We start from the raw sequence: 20,630 nt of genomic DNA, 5'->3' as shown, positions 1-20,630 counted from the left end.
TGATATTTCAAGCCATTCTTTTCCGCATTCATTCCATCCCTAGCCCTGTTGCAATTGGGCGGCATCCAGTGGATTCTCAGTGAACCCGTGGGGCAGCATAGGTCTGCCCCATAGGGTTTTCTTGGTTGTCATCTTTATGTGACCTTTTTCTTACACCATGAGCTCTTTCTCCTGCAGGGCCACTGGGTGGGTTTGAAGCCCCAACATGTTTGGTTAGCAGCCAAAAGTTTCATCACCGTGCCACCCAGATGCCTCCTAGTCCCTTAGGGCTCCTAAGCAGAATAGAGCAAAGCATTCCTGCCAGCTTTAGGCAGGTCTCCACAGTAGACTGGTGGGGGTGGTTAGCACTGCTCATCCTTGCCACGAGAGTAATGGAAATCCTTAGCCAACGATACTGAGTCAGTATTTGATACTGAGTCAGTATTTGAAGAAACACTTTCATACGGGAGCAGGGAGGATTTCCGAGTGGGCACTCACATTCACAAGGGCCCCTGAAGGAGTAAGACAAACAATCCTGATTCCTTTGTGGGGGGGAAAGGGTTATAATCAGAGATAAGAACAGTTCTGGAGATTGCAGGGAAACCCCTCGAATTAAACTTTGGGACGCCTGGGGGATATTGTGGCAGTGGATGCACCCGAATGTGATGTTAAGGGCGGTGTGCTCAAGAAACAAAGTATTAACTCAGCATCTTCAAGGTCAAATTCAAATGCTTCCTCTTGCCTAGGCTTATTAGTAAGGACTAACAATATAAAATAGTTTGGGAGAGAAGTAAGCTGATTAAAAAACTTTTTTTTGCATCAGTTTAACTTCCTAAAACATGTTTCAGCAACATTGAGACCTACTTTCTTCTCCATCGTTATTAAACTAGCTCAGACAGAATAGAGTAATAGCTAATACTCTTATCTAGAATCAGATTGTGAAAACCCTTCAGCACGAATGGTAATATATGGGGTGGTGGGGAGCCCTAAACGTTAATGCTGGTAAGCAAATCAGGCTCCAAGCAGTGGACACTAGAGAAAGTCTCTCACAAGCTTTGAGCAGCCGCATCATCTTACCGAGTTAGCCCAGCCAAGGTGCAGATCTACGGGGAAGTCGCTTTCTGCTCCATTGCATTACTGAGCTTTAGAAGCACAGTGCATGGGTCACCCTCTTCACGTTCCCACTGGAGCACAGCTGTCAGCTCAGTGAAATAAAACTGACACCGGCCTGTCGCACCGTCAGTCTCTGTGTGCTACATTGTAAATCAATGACTGGTTTTCAGCCCATTGTCGATCTTAAAATAAGAACATTCATCAAAATATGGGTGATATTATTGTTTCAAGTGAAACTAGTTTGGTTTTTTCCCCCCTTTGAGATTTTCAACCTTGTGAATGATGAAACCATACTCGATTTTTGATTTATTTTACAACAATTTAAAAAAGAATAAAACCCGATGTACTGTTTTCTTCAATGTAGCATTTACATGGAACTAAATGCTCCGCCTGTTCAGCAGTGGAAGTTGAAATACGAGAACTTGGTTTCGGAGAGGGAGTTTAAAAATCACAAAATGTGCCTTTGGTCAGTCTCAAACTACTTCTATGCCAGTTTCCCCTCGGAAACTGAGTGGACTCAGTGACTGTCGAGGGACTTCCAACTTTCACATTCCAGGGGTGCGTTAATTCATTAGTTCACCAACAGGCTTGGACCATTCTTTTGGGGGTGAATACCTTCCTCTAAACATACTTCTCTCTCTCTGCTTTGGTACTCCTACTACCCTGCCCCCAACCACTCGCAGCACAAATCGATCACACAGTTACCAACGAGTAAAAGCAGGAAAAACAAAAAACAAAACGACCCTCTGTGCCATCAATCTCTCGCGAATGTATCCATGGGAAAGATTACCCTTAACATCGATTCCTACTTATTGGCATGGACATAGTAGCAGAGAACTCTTGCCTGGGTCTGACGTGCGAAAGAGAAGGCTCTGAGGATGCATTTCACAGGATCCCACAACTATCAGTAGTCCTCAAAATGAGCTCAGAGCTCCCCACACCGTTGCAGCCTGGTTAGGATTCTGACCATCTGATTATAATCCTGCTGGATGTATTCTGCCGCTATGTTTTTCTTTGGATCTCATAAGGATTGTCCCATATTCGCTCTCATTCCAGAAAGGATAGAACGGAACACCAGAATCAAGTTGAAAAACAAAAAGGTCAGGAGTTGAGCACAAATGTCAGTAACAGACCAGCGCAGTACAGTGTATGGTGTTTTTTCTTTCTTTCTTTCTTCCTTCCTTCCAAGGAAGAGCATTCCATGAACGGACTCTACACCCTCTGCAGCATATTACTAAAAGATGCCAATTATTGGCAACACCATGTGGCTTTCTACTATTCCGATAATAATAATAATAATAATAATAATAATAATAATAATAAAAGAGCAGAAAGAAAAGAAGCAAAACAGGAACGCACACTACCTTTGCAGAGGCATGATTTCACACGCCATTCCTGGATGCAAATATACACAAGAACCTCCCAGGGACTGTCGCTCCCAAGACAAATGGGGAGTGGACGTCTTCGCGCCCCGGGCTGAGCCAGGAGGCTGCACCTCACCGCTGGCTGAGAAGCGACTTGCTCTGCAGTTAGCCGGTGCACTGGACGTTTAGTCTCCAACTTCTCGAAGCCATGCTATTTTATGGGCTGTCTCTCCACATTTACACTGCAGTCCACTTTGACCTTTTGTTCCAGGGAAGCAGCTGAACACCCAGCCAATCAGAGGAGCAGCTGCTCAGTCCTGAAGGCGCTCCTCCTCCTCCTCCTCCCCCTCCTCCCCCTCCTCTCTGCTCCTCCTCCTGCTCCAGGCTCAGGCTCCTCAGTGGGCTTTGCCTAGTTTTGGAAACTGGAAACTTGACTCTCAGCAGTTCCGTGGAGAGGCTTGTCAGTCTGAGGAAAGCAACCAATAATCGCCCCAAGAGTGGAGAGCCCCTCACTTTTCAGCAGTGGGGAGGCTGCCAGCAGGGTAATCCGTTTGCCAAGGAAAGACAGTGCCTGGGACGCAAAAGGTTTCTATGGCCAGAAGTCAAGAAGGAAATTCTGTCCTTCCCCCGTCCCCCAGAAAACAAAACAAAACAGACTAGCCTTGGAAGACGCGATCCTTTTCTAGAAGGAAGGCATGCTTTTTGACCCTTGCCCTACCCACATTGATTTCCTGCTGATGTTTGTTTACACGGCGGTGGCTCCAAATCCCTGGTGACATCACCCAAGGCACGTCGCTCCCACTTCTGAGGACGAACGACCGGAGCCCTCCGACTGCTCAAGTCCCAAAGGATTTCCCGTTCCGACTCTCCTGGAAGCTCTGCTAACTGATTATTTCTGCATTGGATTCTTCTAAATTGAATGTGCTGATCGTCATTTTCCTTTAAGAAGGTCAAAAGAATTTGTGGTTTCTCGTTCGTTAATTTATTTTACAGACCAAAATCAAAAGCTGAATGCCCATTACTTATTCAGTTTTCCCTTACATTTTTCGGCTGAATGATAGAATGCTACTGTGACATTTTCAGGAACATGATTGCTAATCCATATATGCCTTACACTGCAAGAACAATAAGTGGAAATACATTTAAACAAGATTTCTTTCCCATCATCCCAGGGGCAGAGCTACAGCACAGCCCCGTGCGGTGATCAGAGGCTGGGAGATGGTGGGGGTTTGTAAACTCCTCTCTGTATGTCCCCCCACCCCCAGTGATTTTACAGCCCACTCATCACTCTGAATTTACCATACATTCCTAATTCTGAATTTAAAATAGCAAGTCCCATCGTGAGGCTTCTGCTTCCCTAGGTCATACCTGCCTGTCATTTAAATGCCTGACTAAATCCCCTATTGTATTTTTGAAAACGGATTCGCCATCATGAAACTTATGGCAGACTATCAATAACTAAAATCGACCAAGAGTTGATATAAGCAAAAAAAGTTATTGAAACCAACATTATCAATCTAGATTCATGCGATGCTAATTTGATGTCCCAATAACCATAACTTAGCTCTAGATATTGGCATAAATCTTTGTTTTTGAAAAAGCCTTTAGACTTTGCTTAATATTTTAAATAACTGTGTGAGTTAGAAAATTGCTTATAATAGTAATCCATAGATTACACATTATATGCTATATTTATCTTACCGGGTACACCTCATATTAGAAAAAGTAAATAATTTATTCAAATTCTCATGGAAAGTTCATGGAAACTGTATTCCAGATTTCTCATTCCTTTTCCAGAAAGTATAGTGCTGGCCCTGTTCTATATGAGTTTTTAAAAGTTACTGTAAGATACCAATATATTTAAAGATAGTTAAGATTCAATTGGCAGGTGTAATGCTTTATCTTTTCTGAATTTCATGGACATGTCACACTGTGTGACTAAAGCAGACATAAAAGAAAGTGATCAACAATAATTGACTCAGTATTACAAAAATACATTAAATTGAACCCTAATTTACATTCAATGCACAATAGAGATAAAAGCAGATTAGTATAAACATCCATATTTTAACACCTGATTTAATCTATATTTCCTGATAAATATTTCTTGATGAATAAATATCCCTTTAATGTGCCATATTACATACTGATAAGGTTAATAATTTTAAAAGGTTAACAGTTACTTTTTAGAAATCTCTTCCCACCGTAAGTCATTGATTCCACGGGTTTTTAAGCCTCTATTATTTATAACATGCCCTCCTTCGTGACCTATTTTCTGGATATTACTTGGCTATTGTTTATAAATTTGCACCTCGGTTGTAGTCCTTCCTCTCTCCTCTTCCCACTGCCAGAATCCTTGGTCATTTGAACACTGTTTCTGCTCTGCTGGCTAACTTTTGGGCATCTGTTCCTTACAGCCTGGGAGCCAGGAATACCATTCCAGGAACAGCATTGAATGACTTTGCAGGTTCTAACTTCTCAAAATGTAGTCTTCTCTTCTTGGACTACATTTCCTTCCAGGTGAACCTGTCTCTGTACATCGCTCACAAGTACTCCTGGGTCACAGCCCAAATGCCCGCACACTTTCAGTTAGTGTCCCATCTGTTTTGCTGAAGTCGAACACCTGCACACAGAGCACACATGTCCTATGTAAAAGGTGGATTCCTAATTTTCCTCAGCAATTCGTTATTTCTAAAATGGTTCAATAGCAGCAACTGATTCTTTACCCTGTATAATTCCTGCCAGCTTGTTTCTCCACCACCAGGCTGCTGAATATTGCAAAAGACTGTCACATAGCCCTGGCAACTACTTGCACTAAAAATGTGTGCTATTTAACCTCAGCCTGAACTGCAGTGCTGGTGTGGCAACATTTTTAGTTACCTTCAAATGACTTTTCCCTGAACACCCGTAGCAAGTGTTATAAATCCTCTCCAGTGGCACAAACCGGGACTTTTCATAGACACTAACAATACTGCCTCCTAATTTATACAAAAGGTCAAGATTTAATCCTTCAACCTCCAATTATTTTGACTTCTTCCTACTCTAGCATAAAGGGTAGGGCCCCCTGGGCTGACTCAGGTCTACTCTCTTTGTATCTGAGCTCATCATCTCCTGCTTCTTCTCAGAAATGTTAGCTCTCTCCTACATGTTGGCTCTGTCTCGCTCTACTTGCTAAGTCGACCTTCAAGGCAGGCACTTGATTTCAGCACTCCCAAGTCTTAAAAAAAACAAAAAGAACATTATTCAAAAGTCCTACCTGCAGGCACCGCACAGCTATTTCCCTCCTCTTTCCCGGTGACAAACTTCCCCAAAGGCTACCCCGGGCTCCTTCCTCAGGCTCCTAAGTTACTTACTCCACCTTCTGCCAAGAGACTTTTGACCTCATCGCCGCTTCTGAAGGCCATCAGTGCTCTCTGGGCTGTCAGATCTAAATACCTCTTCTTAGTTCCCTCCCACTCTAACCTTTCAGAAACGGGTACACACCTTCAATCTTCTCAGTCTGGGGTGTGCTCCGGTCTTTCCAGGGAGTCCTCCAAGCCTCCTTCCTGATCGCACACAACCCCCTTTCATGTCATTTGCAGGGGTTCCTCTTACTGCATCCATCCCACTCACCCCCATTGTATACAAGCTTTCCATTAAACCAGAAAACTCACTGCCTTCGAGTTGAGGCCAACTCATTACTTTCCATTAGGGCTTAATTTATTGGGCTCTGGAATTACGCCCCGGGAGAACTGGCTCCTGGCTCCACCACTGGCAGGAGACTGTAGCTGGGGCAGGTTGTTTAAACACCCTGAGCCGGCTCTGAGGAATAGATGAGATCCAGCCTGTACAGCCAGAAGGACAGCGAAACTCGATGGGACTGCCTTGCTTCCCAGGCTCCCACAAGTTTTCCTCCATCGTGTTAACGGCTTTCGGGTCACTCCTTCTCTTGAAAACGCTGTGAGTTTTCCTTGTCTGACAGGTTTCCCTCTTCCCAGGTTCTTTCACAGGTTTGACCATAATAAGTGCCCTATAATTATTAGTATTACCATCTTAATCAACATGTTGAAAATCTCATGTCATTCTCCTCTTGGCTTCTCTTGCTAATGATGTTATTATTCTTTATGAATCAGATTCAAAACATGAGTCACGTCCTATTCCTTCCTCTTCTCTGCGAGTCTTAACTGAATCTGTTGACTGCCCTGCCTGGTCTCTTTAACCAGCCCTCCTTAGTCGTCGGCACGATCACAATCAGCTTTCAAATGATCTTTCTGCCTCCACGTACCCTCTCCCCAGTGCACACTGCACTCTTACAGTGACTCTCTTACTGCAATGATGATTTGGCCACTCAGTCCTCAGCTCAAAAACCTCACTAGCTCTAACTACCTCTTACATAGAGGGTAGTGGTGGTTCCCTGAAGGGTTTCTCACCCTTCGTGTGAAGCCTGGGTTTGATTCCTGGCCCACATTCCTCAATTGCAGCCACCCACTGTCTGTCAATGGAAGGGTGCACGCTGCTAAGATGATACTGGATAGGTTTAAGCAGAGCTTCCAGACAAGGGGCATCTGGGACAAGGACATCGGGCAGTAGACAGCCCATGCAAACCCTACAGAGCACATCTTCTCTAGGGCCGCAAACCTGAACTACTCAAAGGCACTCCTTACTTGGCCTCCTGGTTGATGCCAGAAGGTCAAGAAGATGGCAACTCTCAATTCTTTCAACGTCTTCCTCTTCAAGGAGAAAGGGTCGGACTCATTGGTACGGCTTAGGTCTTAATCAGCCCAGGCAGTACTCCATCAGTCAGCACAAGCCTTATGGATCCCCTAAGTCTGATCTCCCGCTGGCCCTGGGGCCAGCAGGGGCTTGGGAAGTGCTTTGTTCCTTTGGGCACTGGGTTGAATAAACCTCAACATATTAGAACGATTCAATGCAGTACAAAACAGAAAAAGAAACAAAAAGCAGACAACAAAAAAACCAGGTTGACTCAACCCAGTTAAGGTTCTCCAAAGATTAATTTCACTTTGCCTTCCCAGTTCAGCTGTTTACATCTTCTAAGGAAAACCAGACGTCGCTGGCCATTACTTTCAAATCTGCTTTGATGTTTTCTATTCCAAACATTTGTTCATGTTGTTCCCTCTGTCTGGACTGTTCTCCCAATCCAGTCCTTCCTGGCAAAATTCAACCCATACTTAGTAAGTGATAGGCAGGATGGACAAGATCTCTTACGGATCTCTGTATTTCTTATGATATTTACCCGCCCCCCCCCACAATTATACTATTATTTGACTTTGTACATCATCTCTCTATTGGAACATACATTTTCTAGGACAAGAATTGTCTTGTTCCTGAACCCCTTACAAAGAACAGACAATACATAAACCAATTACTTTTCTAAAGAGTCTGAAGCCTAGCTCCTTTGATCAGATTAGAATTTTCCAAGGAATATTTCTGCCTACTTTTTCACATTTACCATTGTAGTGCCACGTGTAAGCTAAACCAGGTGACTCTGCAGCCTGGCTTCAAATAAGGAATAATGCCAATCAATAACTGATTTAATGGATGGATGTATTGGTGGGCAGTCACAGAGATGCAAAAAGTGAGATCCCATCCCAAACTTCTGGAAACTCTTAAGTGTTCAAAATCATCCATTTTCCCTTTGGTTGTCTGTTTCTCCCCCACCCCCACCCCCACCCCTTAGCTGGCTCATAAACATCTAATGTCCTTGCATGACGTCGTCAGCAGTTTACAAGTGTTTAGTAAGAAGTGTGCTGCCCTTGTGCTAGCAAGAGCAGCAAAAACGAGGTGGCTGCATTTGTTTTAATTTCAACATCAATTAAAAACAATGAGAGGACCAAGAATATTTCTTGGCCATATCCACTTTGTTTTCAGGTACGCTTAATAGATTTCCTAAGATGGTAAATTACTTTACAACTAATTTCTGTTTTAAAGGATTGGTAAGAAGGTAGTTCTCTGGTTTTCTTCCCTGTATTTTGAATCAATCCTTGTAAAATGCACTAGGGATACTGCCTGCCACAGGTTGCTCACATCATATTTATAAATGGCAATGACTACATCGGACACTCATTCTCCACAGTCATGAAGCCAAGCTTGGGGTGGGGGACAGATTTGACTTACATAGTCTAATACTGCTGCTCGGGATCTTGAGTAAACCAGCCTCTGATAAGCTAAGTTGTTGTTGTCATTCGGTGCCCTCGGGTCGGCTCTGACTCATCATGACACCCCCACCACCCGCACAACAGAAGGAAAGCCTGCCCCGTCCTGCACCGTCCTCACAGTTGTTCCTCTGTTTGAGTCCATCGATGCAGCCACGCGTCAGTCCACCTGGTGGGAGGTCTTCCTCTTCTTCACTGCCTACTACTTCGCCAGGCGTGTCCTTCTCCAGGAAGCAGTCCCTCTGGACATGCCCCCAGTAGATGAGATGAAGTTTCTCCATCCGTGCCTCTAAGGAGCATTCTGATTGGACCTGGCTGAATGTGGCTTAGAGTACTAATACATGTCAGTGTTTGCCACATGACAATAACATCAGTTGTCGAAGCAACAACAAAATATTAAACAGAAGACTACAGAGAGAGAGAAGCAAAGGGAGTGATTGATATGTGCAAGGTTACTAGCGCTCATAGAGAATCTCTGCTGTGCTCATTTTGATCGATATGGAAATGAAGACGTTAATTAGCTTCAGTACCCAGCTGGTAAAGGGCTGAACTGAAGTCAGCAACTGGATGTGGAAATCTAAGATTTCCCACCCTGGAATAGCCCTTGAAAACAAAACAAGTATTACACAATGGGCTGTGACCAACTGTCACACAGAGCATAACCGACTGGCTGACTACAAAAAATAAAGAATCTTATCTTCTTATCTGAAGCTTAAACTTAGGTAAGTACACGCACCACACACACACAAGCAGAATGTAAAAAAACAACAACAACCCCAAACTCCTGAAGAAATGGAGATAACAGATAATGGGATTTTTCCATGCATTTTTTGAAACCCTCTCATCTAGATCCATGAACGCATCAGGAATCTGGTAGGGGCGCCAGTTGCAGTAGGAAGAAGGAAGTGATTGGAGTAAGGTTTTGAGGGAAAGATGAAGATTGAAAGAAAAAAGGATGGAAAAAGAAGTTTTAAATTTTGTTAATTATATCCCTCTCATGAATAAATTAATATACTCTAGTATTAGGAGAGTGGTTAAGAGACGTGGCTTTTTATTCCTGTAAAGAGATACAGTCTTGGAAACCACAGTGGCAGTTCTACCCCGTCCGATGAGGTCGCCAAGAGTCGGAAATTGACTCGATGGCAGTGTTTGGTTTGAGTGATAGGTGTGGTTTGCTTTTCTAGAAAGGAAAAGAGGTATTGCTTACCTCAAGGAATAACTGTAAAATCATTTAAAAGATCTATTTTAGGCCATAACCCCAAAATGAACAAATGAAAATATTCTCAAAGCAGCTTTATGCTAATAGGAAGAAGGAATTTTCTAGTTAGGGGAGCCATTTTTATTGGACCTTTCTTACACAACATGTACATCTGTAGCCTCCTTTTGGACCAAAATAAAAGATAATAAATTTAACAGAATCACATATTTCCTCCTTCAGTTATTAGATTCAGCTAGTGGTATTGGAAGATTGCTGAAAAAAGAAATCAGATGGAGCAGAAATTATATAAATTTTCCCTCAAATACATGCTTATTTAATTCTTGTTGAAGACACATCGTTTTTAAAACAGCTAAAGATTTATTTCATTTCAGCCTATCTGACTAGGGCTCCCGGACTCCTACTGGTTGGTAGTGTTAATGTCTTTAAATTCTTAAACCTCGTGGAACTGCTAGCAAGTGGTGGAGGGGAATGCTGGTCACCGAAGCAAGGCACTGATGGTGAGGATTCTTTACTCCACCGAGGGCCTTGACTTCCCTAGCTGGGCCCAATATTTCCAACGTAGAAAGTGAGATTCAAAATATCCACCCGAAAGACAGAGGAATAATTTCAAACCAAAAGGCAAGGTAAGTATCACTCAGGAAGTAGCTCGGTTACCTAGAAATTTAGGAAGAAGCCGCCTCTGTTTTCTTTTTTTTAAAGTGACTTTGTTGTAAGAAATGAGTGACTTCGATATCTATACAAACTGTGGTTAAAAATAAATTCCCTGGGATGACTTACATAATTGTTCCCCAACTTTCTGGGACAGGGAAAACTCCATATTTTTGCCAGATGGAATCTCAGTTAGTGCTTGCTGCCAATAAATAAGTGCTCAAGCACATTTTCCTGGAATGGGACTCCCTGGGCATTGCTTTCTCCAACTCTCCCTTGGGATCCCAAATAATAGTGTTTCTGTTCTCATAAAATAAGTCATGTCTCACATAACAGCTGCTGCCACACCTGAGATCAGCTGCCTTAAATTGTCCCAGTGACCTTTCACCCTTTTCAATGATATTTCCTAGTGGAGGAGAAGCAGGCTTCAGCAGGGGCTCCTTAGAGAGATGTCAAAACTGCTCAGGATGATATGGTAACCCTAACCCATTGGCCGATTCTATGTCCACAAGACATAAAATGAGCTCCCCACATTTCTAAGACATGAAATATTGAACACTAGCATAAAACCTCTTGGTGTATAGATGCTGGTTGGTAAATTAACTGAACCCAAAAAGGCATGCTTTGCTTTGAACCGATCCAATGAACGAATGAAAATATATTTTAAAAGGAAATCAAGAGGAAGTGGCGATGAGCTGTATTACCAAGAATAGATCACATCACATTACAAAAAATTTCACAGTCGTAGTGTCTCCAAGTTCCAGCCTTCCTTGTGAGTTTTAATGGACCATATCTTTCAAAAATTCACTTCTAATTCAGCTTCTCAGAGCATGACACTTGTTGTCTTAACTAACTGTGTCTATGTATCTTCTTGTGAAATCCATGTATAATGCGCACTATTAAAATTCACAATGTGACATTTTTCTCATTGCATGTTAGTGAGAAGAGGTGCTCGAAAAGAAATTTCAATTGCTGGCTGGGAGGTTGGCAAAAAATGACAGAGGCAGGGGAGACACTGAGAAGTTTGTAAAGCTAAAGGCAACAGAGACAAGTAATGTTATATACACAGCCTTGCCCTATGGTAATCCACGAACAGAGAGAGGCTGACCAAGGGTAGAAGGGAGAGTGGCAGCCTTCCCCGCCCCGCCCACCCCCCCCCTCCCACTCCCACAGTTCTGAGGGAGATCTGTATCTGTGTCTTTACCTCTGCTGCAAATATATCCACAAATGTGGTGGAGCACCCAGGGAGAAAAGCTACGAAAGTTCCTTAGATAGAAACAGACACCTTTCAGGAATCAGTTGCTGGGGCCTGCAGGATCAAGACCATAGTCTCAGGGGACACCAAAGTCAAGTGGAATAACAGAGTTCACCAAGATGCTGTTCTATATTCTACTCTAGCGAGTAGTGACTAGGGTCTTATGACCTCGTGAGCAGTTGAGGTACATATATTGCTCTCTCCCTGTCTGGAGGAAAGAAGAGTGAAGAAAATCATGTGACTATAAATCTGGGCAGGAGCAGACGGCCTCCTCTTTCTTCCATGAAGCAGCTGGCGCTTTGAACCTCCCACATTGTGGTCAGTGACCCAACACCTACCTACCCATGGCGCCACCAGGGCTCCTTTCAACCTACCCATCAAGGCAAAACTCAGTTTTCTTTGTTTTTCCTGTGCTTCTCTTTCTGATCTCCAATCCAGGGATTTTAGTTTCCTAAATGAGTGAAAGCATCGCTGTTGGCTGCTGTTGAGCTGATTACGACGCATCGCGACACCACACGAGCAGAGTAGCACCAGTCTACTGGGCTTCTAAAGTAGTAACCTTTCGGCAGCTAGTCACCAGCCCTGTCTTCCAAGGTGCCTGTGAGTGGGTTTGAACCATGAACCTTTCAGTTGGCCCAGCCCTCAACAATTTGTACTACCCAGAGACACCAAAGTGAACCATCAACTAATAGGGTCCTTGCTTTTTTCAGGAAGACAAAATATATAATACAATGACCACAAAAGTGTATCGGCATGCTAGTGTCCGTATTTTTGCATGTCCCTGCTTTACTCTTCTTCACGTCTTTAATTAATATCGGGATTTTATCTATTTATATTTAAAGATTTACTCATGTGTTGCCTAATTTTTCCATGATCAGAAAGTAAGTCCCTTGAAGAGAGGGAGTTTGTCTGTCTTGTGCACTGTTGGAGTCTAGCATGTGGAAGAGCACACACAGAGTGGGCATTCAGCAAGCATCTAAAAAAAAAAAGAATCTATTCAAACAGGGAACCAACATGAAAGCAGAGAAAACAGCACAGAGACCACTGATCATATATTCCAAGAAGAGCCGTGATCAGCGATGAAATATAAGAAATGTGCTAAGGAAAAAGAAGAGGGAGAAATTATTTCCAGGTGACAGGATTTCTACAAATCTCCCAGTGAGAAGATGATATTCACACTGACCCTGAGAACAGAATAAGAGGATGATCAGTTCAACACCACTAATGTAAAGGAAGGCACGTAGAGGTGCACAAAAGCTCCAGAAAACAAAGATAAACACTAGTATGCACACAATCCTGATTAACAACAGTCGTAAATAGTAATTTACAGGCGGGCACATGGCCAGACAAGCAGGAGAAAGAGGCATTCATAACAGGAATGTGGTGGGGCTTCAAAAAGTTCATGCAAAATGGAATGAAAACATAATGGAATTTTTCCAGGAGCTTTTTTTTTTTTTCCCCTGATATTAAACCATGCACTCTTTATTTATTTATTTTTAAAATCAATTTATTGGGGCTCATAAAATTCATCACAATACATAGATCAATTGTGTAAAGCACATCTGTACATTTGTTGCCCTCATCATTCCCAAAATTCGCTTGCCTCTTGGGTTCCCGGAATCAGCTCATTTTCCTTTTTCCCCCACTCCCCCTCCAGGAGCTTTTTAAAGACCTCTTCCATAGGTTTGGCAGATGACATTTTATACAAATATATTTGCATGTGCTATAAATAGCCGTGCTTATTACAGAGTAATCAGGGAGAAAATATACCAGCCTCTTAGCCCTAACAGAGTACCTTGGGGTACCCAATGATGTTTTCTCTGCTTTCATAGCACCTCTTTTGCAGCACTTTTAAACCTCCACTTATTTCTTATGCATTATTGTGACTCACGTATAAATTTGTCTCACTCAGTAGGCTGTGGGACCCTAGAGAGCAGAGACCATGTCTTAGTTCTCCCTGACTCTCCTTGGTCCAGAGGAATGAGTGCAGTCCAACCCCTACTGATCCTAGTGAGTGTAGTGTACAGCACACAGGCTGTGGTCATTAAGATTTACTAAAATAAATCTAGCTAAGCCCATGGAAGTCCAGATAGACGCTAGTGATCTACCTTCCAGGGGAAATGATCTGAACATATGACAGTGCATTGCTTTGTGTTATCCACCTGCTTTCGTCTACTATTTATACTGTGAATAAACAGAAAAATGTTTTTTAATTACCTGAAGTACTAATCCCAGCAAAATATCAAAATATAAGTCGCTATGGCAAATAGATTGAGGGGAAGATTTTTGTGGCTGAGTAGAAAAGTATTTGCTCTTTGATAATCAAAGCATGAAGAGCGTTTATTTCAAGCTATTAGAAGAAAAAGAGACTGAACTTAAATACTGGAAAATATTTTAGCAGATATTCAGCTTATAGGAAACAATTTGTCTAAGAAGACCTTGGGATTCATTATCATGGGTGTGGATGCTTATGAAATGATAAGGAAATATCTACAGAGATAGGCTTAGATTTTTTTCCCTTTTCTTTACCCCGTCAAGTCTGGGACCTTGAAGTCCTTTTCATATCTCTTCTTATACAAATATTTGCTATGAAGGTCAGAAAGTGGGAACGACTAAAAAAATCGTAACTCCCTTGGGGAGCTGTGTGGCCAGGCTCCCCACTGTCCATCTTACAAGGCAGGCAGTCTCTCCTCTGCTCTGATGAGAGCGATTGCAGTGAATTCTGCACAGTTAGTAGCACAGCTATAAATGTTGGTAAATTTTCAAATCACATTAATACACAATGTGGTGATAAACCTTGTAGCTAAATATCCAAATTTAATCTCTGCTTCATTAGCTGGTTTTCAATTCTGAAACTTGGCCCACAGAGCTGAGCGTGAAATACTATGGGAACAAACACATGTTCAGGAAGTAATTGGAGTGCCTTTTATGAAGTACAAACACAGGATAGTTATGACTACTTTTTGTTGCTGGCTGGACTTCAGAAATGAAGAAAGTCATATTTAATTGCAGGAGTTAATAGATTAGATACTTTGAAGGGCATTGGGTAAAGTTAATAGTGCTGAAAGCTTGAATCTTATGAAATGTTATTATTGTTCCTAAAACATGAAATGTTCCTTGTTTGGCAAATGTCACAAGGGAAATGTTTTTGGCCACAAGGGCAGAGAGTTGCACCCAGAGGTTAAGAGCTTCACAAAACAATGGGTATCTCCTCTATAAATAAGCAACACAGAGTTTCTCTTATATAAATAAGCAATTTATTTATCTAGAGCTTACTAATAGGAATTCGGCCTCCGAATCAGAGTGCCACTGGGAAGATGAGACAGAACACGGGCAGGGGGAGGGCGGGGGGTTTATAATAGCAGTCCTCACTTCTACGACATCTGTAAAAGTGGACAGGATGAGAGGTAGGCTAACATTGGTCAGATTACTACCTTCAAGGTCAGCAGCTCAAAGCCAGCAGCTGCTCCCTGGGAGACAGATGAGGCTTTCTACTCCCATAAAAAGTGACAGCCTACAGGGCTGCTATGAGTTGGAACTGACGCGGCGACGGCAGTGAGTTTGGTTTGAGGCCAGGGCAAATACTGACACCTGGTTGTTTTTTATGGTCAGACCTCAGCCTGTGAGACGTGCGCATCACGGAGATGAAGAGAGGTCTGAGCGTACGATTTAAATCCAACCTGGGGACACAGAATGCTACGAGAGTAACAACCAGGGAACGATGGCGGCAGCATCTAAGCACCCACCTTGTAGGTACTGATGTGGATGCAGAGAAAGGAAGACCGTCTCCTGCAGGAGCTCACAGGAGACTCCTGTGAGAGAGAAAGAGACGCACAGGAAAGGGTGCTGTAACACCAGGTGGAAGGCAGGCAGGAAATCACCGTGAAATGATCAGGAGACCTGTTTTGTTTTTTTAATCTCCGCCTGTCAACGAAATATGTAATGTTGTATAACTCATTCCTCAACAAATATTTGTGAAATGAATAGCTGTCTCAGAATCATTGTTTCTTCCTTCAAGGTCATCTTTCAGATCTGAAGATCTTTTTACAGAACTACTTATAGAACTGATGCAAACCCCAAAGTGCTACACGGGAGCTCGTGATACATTTTAAAGGAAGTTTCGAGATAAAAATTTGACATATGATCTGCCCTTGACAACAGTATCTGAAATCAAGATCTTCCTGGGGGGAAAATGCGGTCTATGGTAACTGTGGGCATGAGAGAAAGGGCAGCTATAGGATCTGAGGTAGGGCCTGGAGCTAAAGGTGGGTAGAAGAAAGGGCATCAAGTTCCCTGCAGGCCAGGCACAGTTAGGCCAATGAGCAGTTCAGAGCAGGAAAATGACAAGATTATGTCTGCAGGTGGTAAGGGGTAGGGAAGCAGTAAGACCAAATAAAAACTTGAGATTATCGTAGGGCATTGTGGAAGTGGCTGGCTATACAGAAGTGGGGGGACAGAAGAAGCTGAGCTATCTGAAGGCCTGGGGACAAGTCTGCTAAGTGGAGTGGACAAGTGAGCACGGCTCTCTGAAGAACTCTAACGGGATACAGATTTAGAAGCTACAGATTAGTAGCTGAAGGCAGAGGGATGGGATCAGCTTGTGAAGACAATGAATCTGGCAGCTTAGTGGAGTGGAACAACTGGTGTTTTTGAACTGCTGACCCCTTGGTTAGCAGCCCAGCACATAACCTACAATAGGACCAGGGCTCCTAACATCTCAGTTGGAGGAGGGAATACAGGATTGCTGTTCACTTGACTCCATGCCCTTCCGAGTAGAACTACTTCAAGTGTTTCCCAGGCGGTGAGCATTTAGTAATAGGTTACCAAGCCTTTTTTTGAAGGCATTTCTGGGTGGATTTGAATCACTGGCTCACTGTAGAGCATTTAACTGCTTACAACACCTAGGGACTCTGTAATACAGGCAATAGGTGAACTTTTCAAGAATAGGCAAACAACCACAGTCCCTTTAAACTCCAAACCAAACTCACTGTCACTGAGTGGATTCCAACTTAAAAGGGCCCTCTAAAGGGAGTCTAAGACTGCAAATCTTTATGGGAGCAGACAACCTCATCCTTCTCCCATGGGTTTGCTAGTGGGTTTGAACTGCTGACCCTGTAGTAAATAGCCAGACACCTAACCCACAGTGCCAGCAGGGCTCCTACTAAGTGTATCTGCTATGGTGAAAAAGACCATTTAAGAAAGTTTAGACTATGCCAAACATGTTGCTGTGTAATTACAGCTGAGTACATTGGAAAGGCTGCATAGTTTGAAAGCAAATAGATCATAAGAGTTAGTTCTGAGGGAGAGATCAGAGACTTAGAATTGTGAAGCAAGAGAGTCAAAGGAAACTTTAATCCTTTAAATGTTTCTGAGAATGAGTCCCAATTGAAAAAGAGTTGGATGGAAAGATAGTTCAAAAAGCACTTTTAGAGTAGAACAACTCTTTCAGGCAGCACATGCTTTCCCCGGTATGTATTTGTTTTTAATCTCATGGAAAAGTGAGGGATTGTAGCTTTTCATCATCAAACTAAGAGCATATCTATAGCCCACACAAAATCATTTAGTTTCAGTCCATATCCTGCAACATAATATTTTAGTCCAATAACTAGAGTCATGATAGCTATTTGTTCATTCCACTATGAAAAATGATAGTACTCTAATTGCTCTTAATCACTTACTCTCTTTATGGAAGGGCCAACTACATAACTTTCATGAGTTGTCAACGGGACAGTGGATTAGGCACTGGGCTGCTAACTACAAGGTCAGCAGTCTGAAACCACCAGCCGCTCAGAGGGAGAAAAATGAGACTCTCTACTCTCATGAAGAGTTACACTATAGGAAACCCACAGGGACAGGTCTCCCCTGTCCTATAGGGTCGCTATGAATCAGAATTGACTCCATAACAGTGCTTTTTTGTTTTTAATAAGATGGGACTTTACCTGAGAAAGGGACCAGCAACTTGTACTGATACTCAGGCCCAATGTAACTGGCCCTGAGTCACAGAGTTCAACGTCACCACAGGAGACCAGTTGACTCTTCTGGTCAGACAACGAGCTTTCACTTTAAAAAAATTTTTTTTTATGTGTAGCTCCAAAGATGTGGAGATGTTCTCTCCTGTGCCTATCTGTCCTTAAACACTGATCGATCAATATCTTTGGAGAACAGCATAGTAAGCCCTGTACTGGGAGAGAATCCATTCTGACTCATAGGGAAACCCTGTAGGGGTTCCAAGGCTCTACTATTTAAGAAAGCTGCCGCCACGTCTTTCCCCTGCAGAATGGATGGCCGGATGAACGGCTCATCGGTTCACACCGCCGACTTTGTGGTTGGCAATTAAGCACGGGAAGAGTGTGAGAAACCTTGCAATCCTTGCAGGGACGAGAAAGCAAAGCGCTTTCTTCCTCTTCCTCTCCTTAGGGAGCACCGTCATGAGAAGCTGAGACCTGCACTTTTTTTGCCACCAAGCTCTGCTATATTTAAAGAAAAGTATGGAACAACACTTTCTCTTAAAATGTTACCAGCGCAAATTTCTCTGTAGCTGAAAACCATGGCTGTCTTTCAGGCAGTTTGCAGTTAAGTGACTTGCTTATCAAGTAGATCCATTCCTCCTCATCCTGACATTTAAAATTTGTATCTGTATTTTTTAAAAACAATATCATTAGGGTATAATTGACCTACCAGGAAACCCACCCATTTTGAATATACAATTCAATGCTGTTTAGAATTTTACAGAGGTGCAACCAACCCCACAGATCTGTTTCATAGCATCTTCAAACTGCCAGTGAGCTCTCTCAATATCATTTTCAGTGGAGTCCTGTTTGCAAGGCTAGTCCCAGACAATCGATGAGGGGCTTCTAAAAGTTTATGGAAAACGGAATGAAAAGACAATGGAATTATCTCATATTTTCTGTCTATCCATTTGCCTTTCGGGCCTTTCATATAAACTGAATCATACAGTGTGTGGTCTCTGGTGCTTCCACCCTGGCTTTGTAAAATAAAACTGTAGGTTTTCCTTTGGTCTCTAAGAGTGACTTGTAAATATAGGAATGAGCTTCTAAAGAGCATATCTATCTATAGCTATCTATCTATCTATCTATCTATCTATCTATCTATCATCTATCTATCTATGTAACAAACAACTCACTGCCATTCAGTCAATGCTGAGTCATAGTGACCCAGCTGTGGGTTTCTGAGACGTTACCTTTATGGAGTAAAAGTCCAGACTTTTTCCCTGGGAACTGCTGGTGGTTTTGAACTGTCTACAACTGGTGTCCGAACTGGTAAGAAGGGGGAGGGGGGCGGCAAGTCTGACCTCGTCGGCATTGGCTTTGGGCAGTTTATTCTGACAATGGTGATCTTCCCTTGTGGCATTGTGAGTTACATGTTAGGCTGCCAGCCTCGAAGTCAGCAGTTCAAAACTACCAGTCACTGTATGGGAAAAAAAAGATGAGGCTTTCTACTCCCATAGAAAGTTAGTCTCAGCAAGTTCTACCTTGTCCTACAGGGTCACCATATGGGCCAGAATTGCCTCTTTGGCAATGAGTGTGGGTTTTGTTTGGTTTTGTTTTAGTGTGTGAAAGTCAGCAAGAGGCTCCACACCTTTCTCATAGGAACTGAGAGGTTCAAGCTTTGCTGGAACAAATAGTTTTGCTAGTTGCCGCTGCCAGAGTCTATTTTGACGCACAGCCACCACACGTGGGAAGAGGAGACGGACTCCCCAGCAGTTCCCGTACTATGACATATCAGAGACCGATCTCCAGGCTTGTCTTCTGAGTCACCTCTGGTAAGGGTCAAAACACTGACCTTTTGTCTGGGAGTCAAGCACAGACCCATTGATGCCATCCAGTGCATCCCGCTTACAAAACAGTGCGCATTATACGTGGAGAAAGACTCCTCTATCGTAGGCATGTCCGAGTATACACTGAGTTTTCCAGTCTCCTGTGAATTTAGTACCATGGACATCTTTTAACAAAGGAGGGTTTTTCAGGTATTTTTGGAATGGCTGCTGTGGGTTTTAGATGATTTAAAATCAAACAGACAAACAAAAACCAGTTGTCTTAGGCTGCCTCTTATTCAAAGTAATCTCGTACAGGTCGCGCGGCACCTCTGCGGCCGTGGTTTTCAACGACTGAGCTTTTCAAAACAAGCTCGCCGGGCTTTCTTGGAGGTGTTCTGGGAACTCAAACAGCCGGCAGCCCAGCTCACAGTCAAGCAGGTTCGTTGCTCAGATCACCCGGGGGTCCTTCGGTGATAGAAGGACTCACTAATGCCAACGACAGACGTGCTTAGAGACATGACAGCGTTCGTGCCCTCATTCCACACCCTCTTCTGATTACAGCTTGAATTTCTGTTGTTGTACTGTTGTAACAACTGCTTTTAAGTTATCTCCAGGAAAACTCCACTTGCATGTGATTGTAATGATATTGGAACATTCAATTGGGTCACCTTTTTTGGGAATGGACATAAACACGTTCTTCCAGTCAGTTGGTCAGGGAAATACGTTTTTTTTGGGAAACCTTTCAATGTGCATTGTCAATCCTTTGAGTTCTGTTTTATCCTAATGCCTTCAGTTAATGATTAATCGTACACAACAACAAAGAAAGGCGCTCTGGTGGTGAAGTAGGTGAAGCATTGGGTTATTAATCACAAGGTCAGAAGTTGGAACCCACCAGATGTTCCATGAGAGAAAGCTGAGCTTTCTTTTCTTGTGAAGAGTTATCGCTCGGAAACCCTCAGTGGGGGCAATGCTGCTGTGCGACAGGGCTGGTCACTAGGAGTCAGAATCGCTTCGATGGCAGCACGCTGGCTGGGTCCAACAGCAAAGAAATTTGCAAGTTTCATAAAATGCACTTCAAAATGTTTTTCTAATTTAGCTAATTCAGCAAAGTTAATAAATATTC

The 20,630-nt window shown here is 43.0% G+C and overlaps 1 protein-coding gene across 4 annotated transcripts in view; it reads right to left on the bottom strand.

The window, feature by feature from the left end:
• FAM13A (family with sequence similarity 13 member A) overlaps positions 1 to 20,630 on the bottom strand; it is a 302,687-nt gene that overhangs the window by 114,151 nt on the left and 167,906 nt on the right. For 2 of the 4 annotated variants that reach the window (XM_045284115.1, XM_045284116.1), the window contains exon 1: positions 2,457 to 2,683. The exons of 1 other annotated variant lie outside the window; for it this stretch is intronic. In XM_045284115.1, coding sequence (XP_045140050.1) covers positions 2,457 to 2,485 — 29 coding nt within the window. In that variant the 5' untranslated portion in view covers positions 2,486 to 2,683. Of the gene's footprint in view, positions 1 to 2,456; positions 2,685 to 20,630 lie in introns of those variants that run through there. One more of the 4 variants, XM_045284114.1, reaches the window with a different exon arrangement.

The sequence above is a fragment of the Echinops telfairi genome, unplaced genomic scaffold (assembly GCF_000313985.2).
Source record: "Echinops telfairi isolate 266 unplaced genomic scaffold, ASM31398v2 ScPeMD7_7468;HRSCAF=8506_0, whole genome shotgun sequence".
Classification (NCBI taxonomy): domain Eukaryota; kingdom Metazoa; phylum Chordata; class Mammalia; order Afrosoricida; family Tenrecidae; genus Echinops; species Echinops telfairi.
This window is presented reverse-complemented; position numbering and strand designations above follow the sequence as displayed.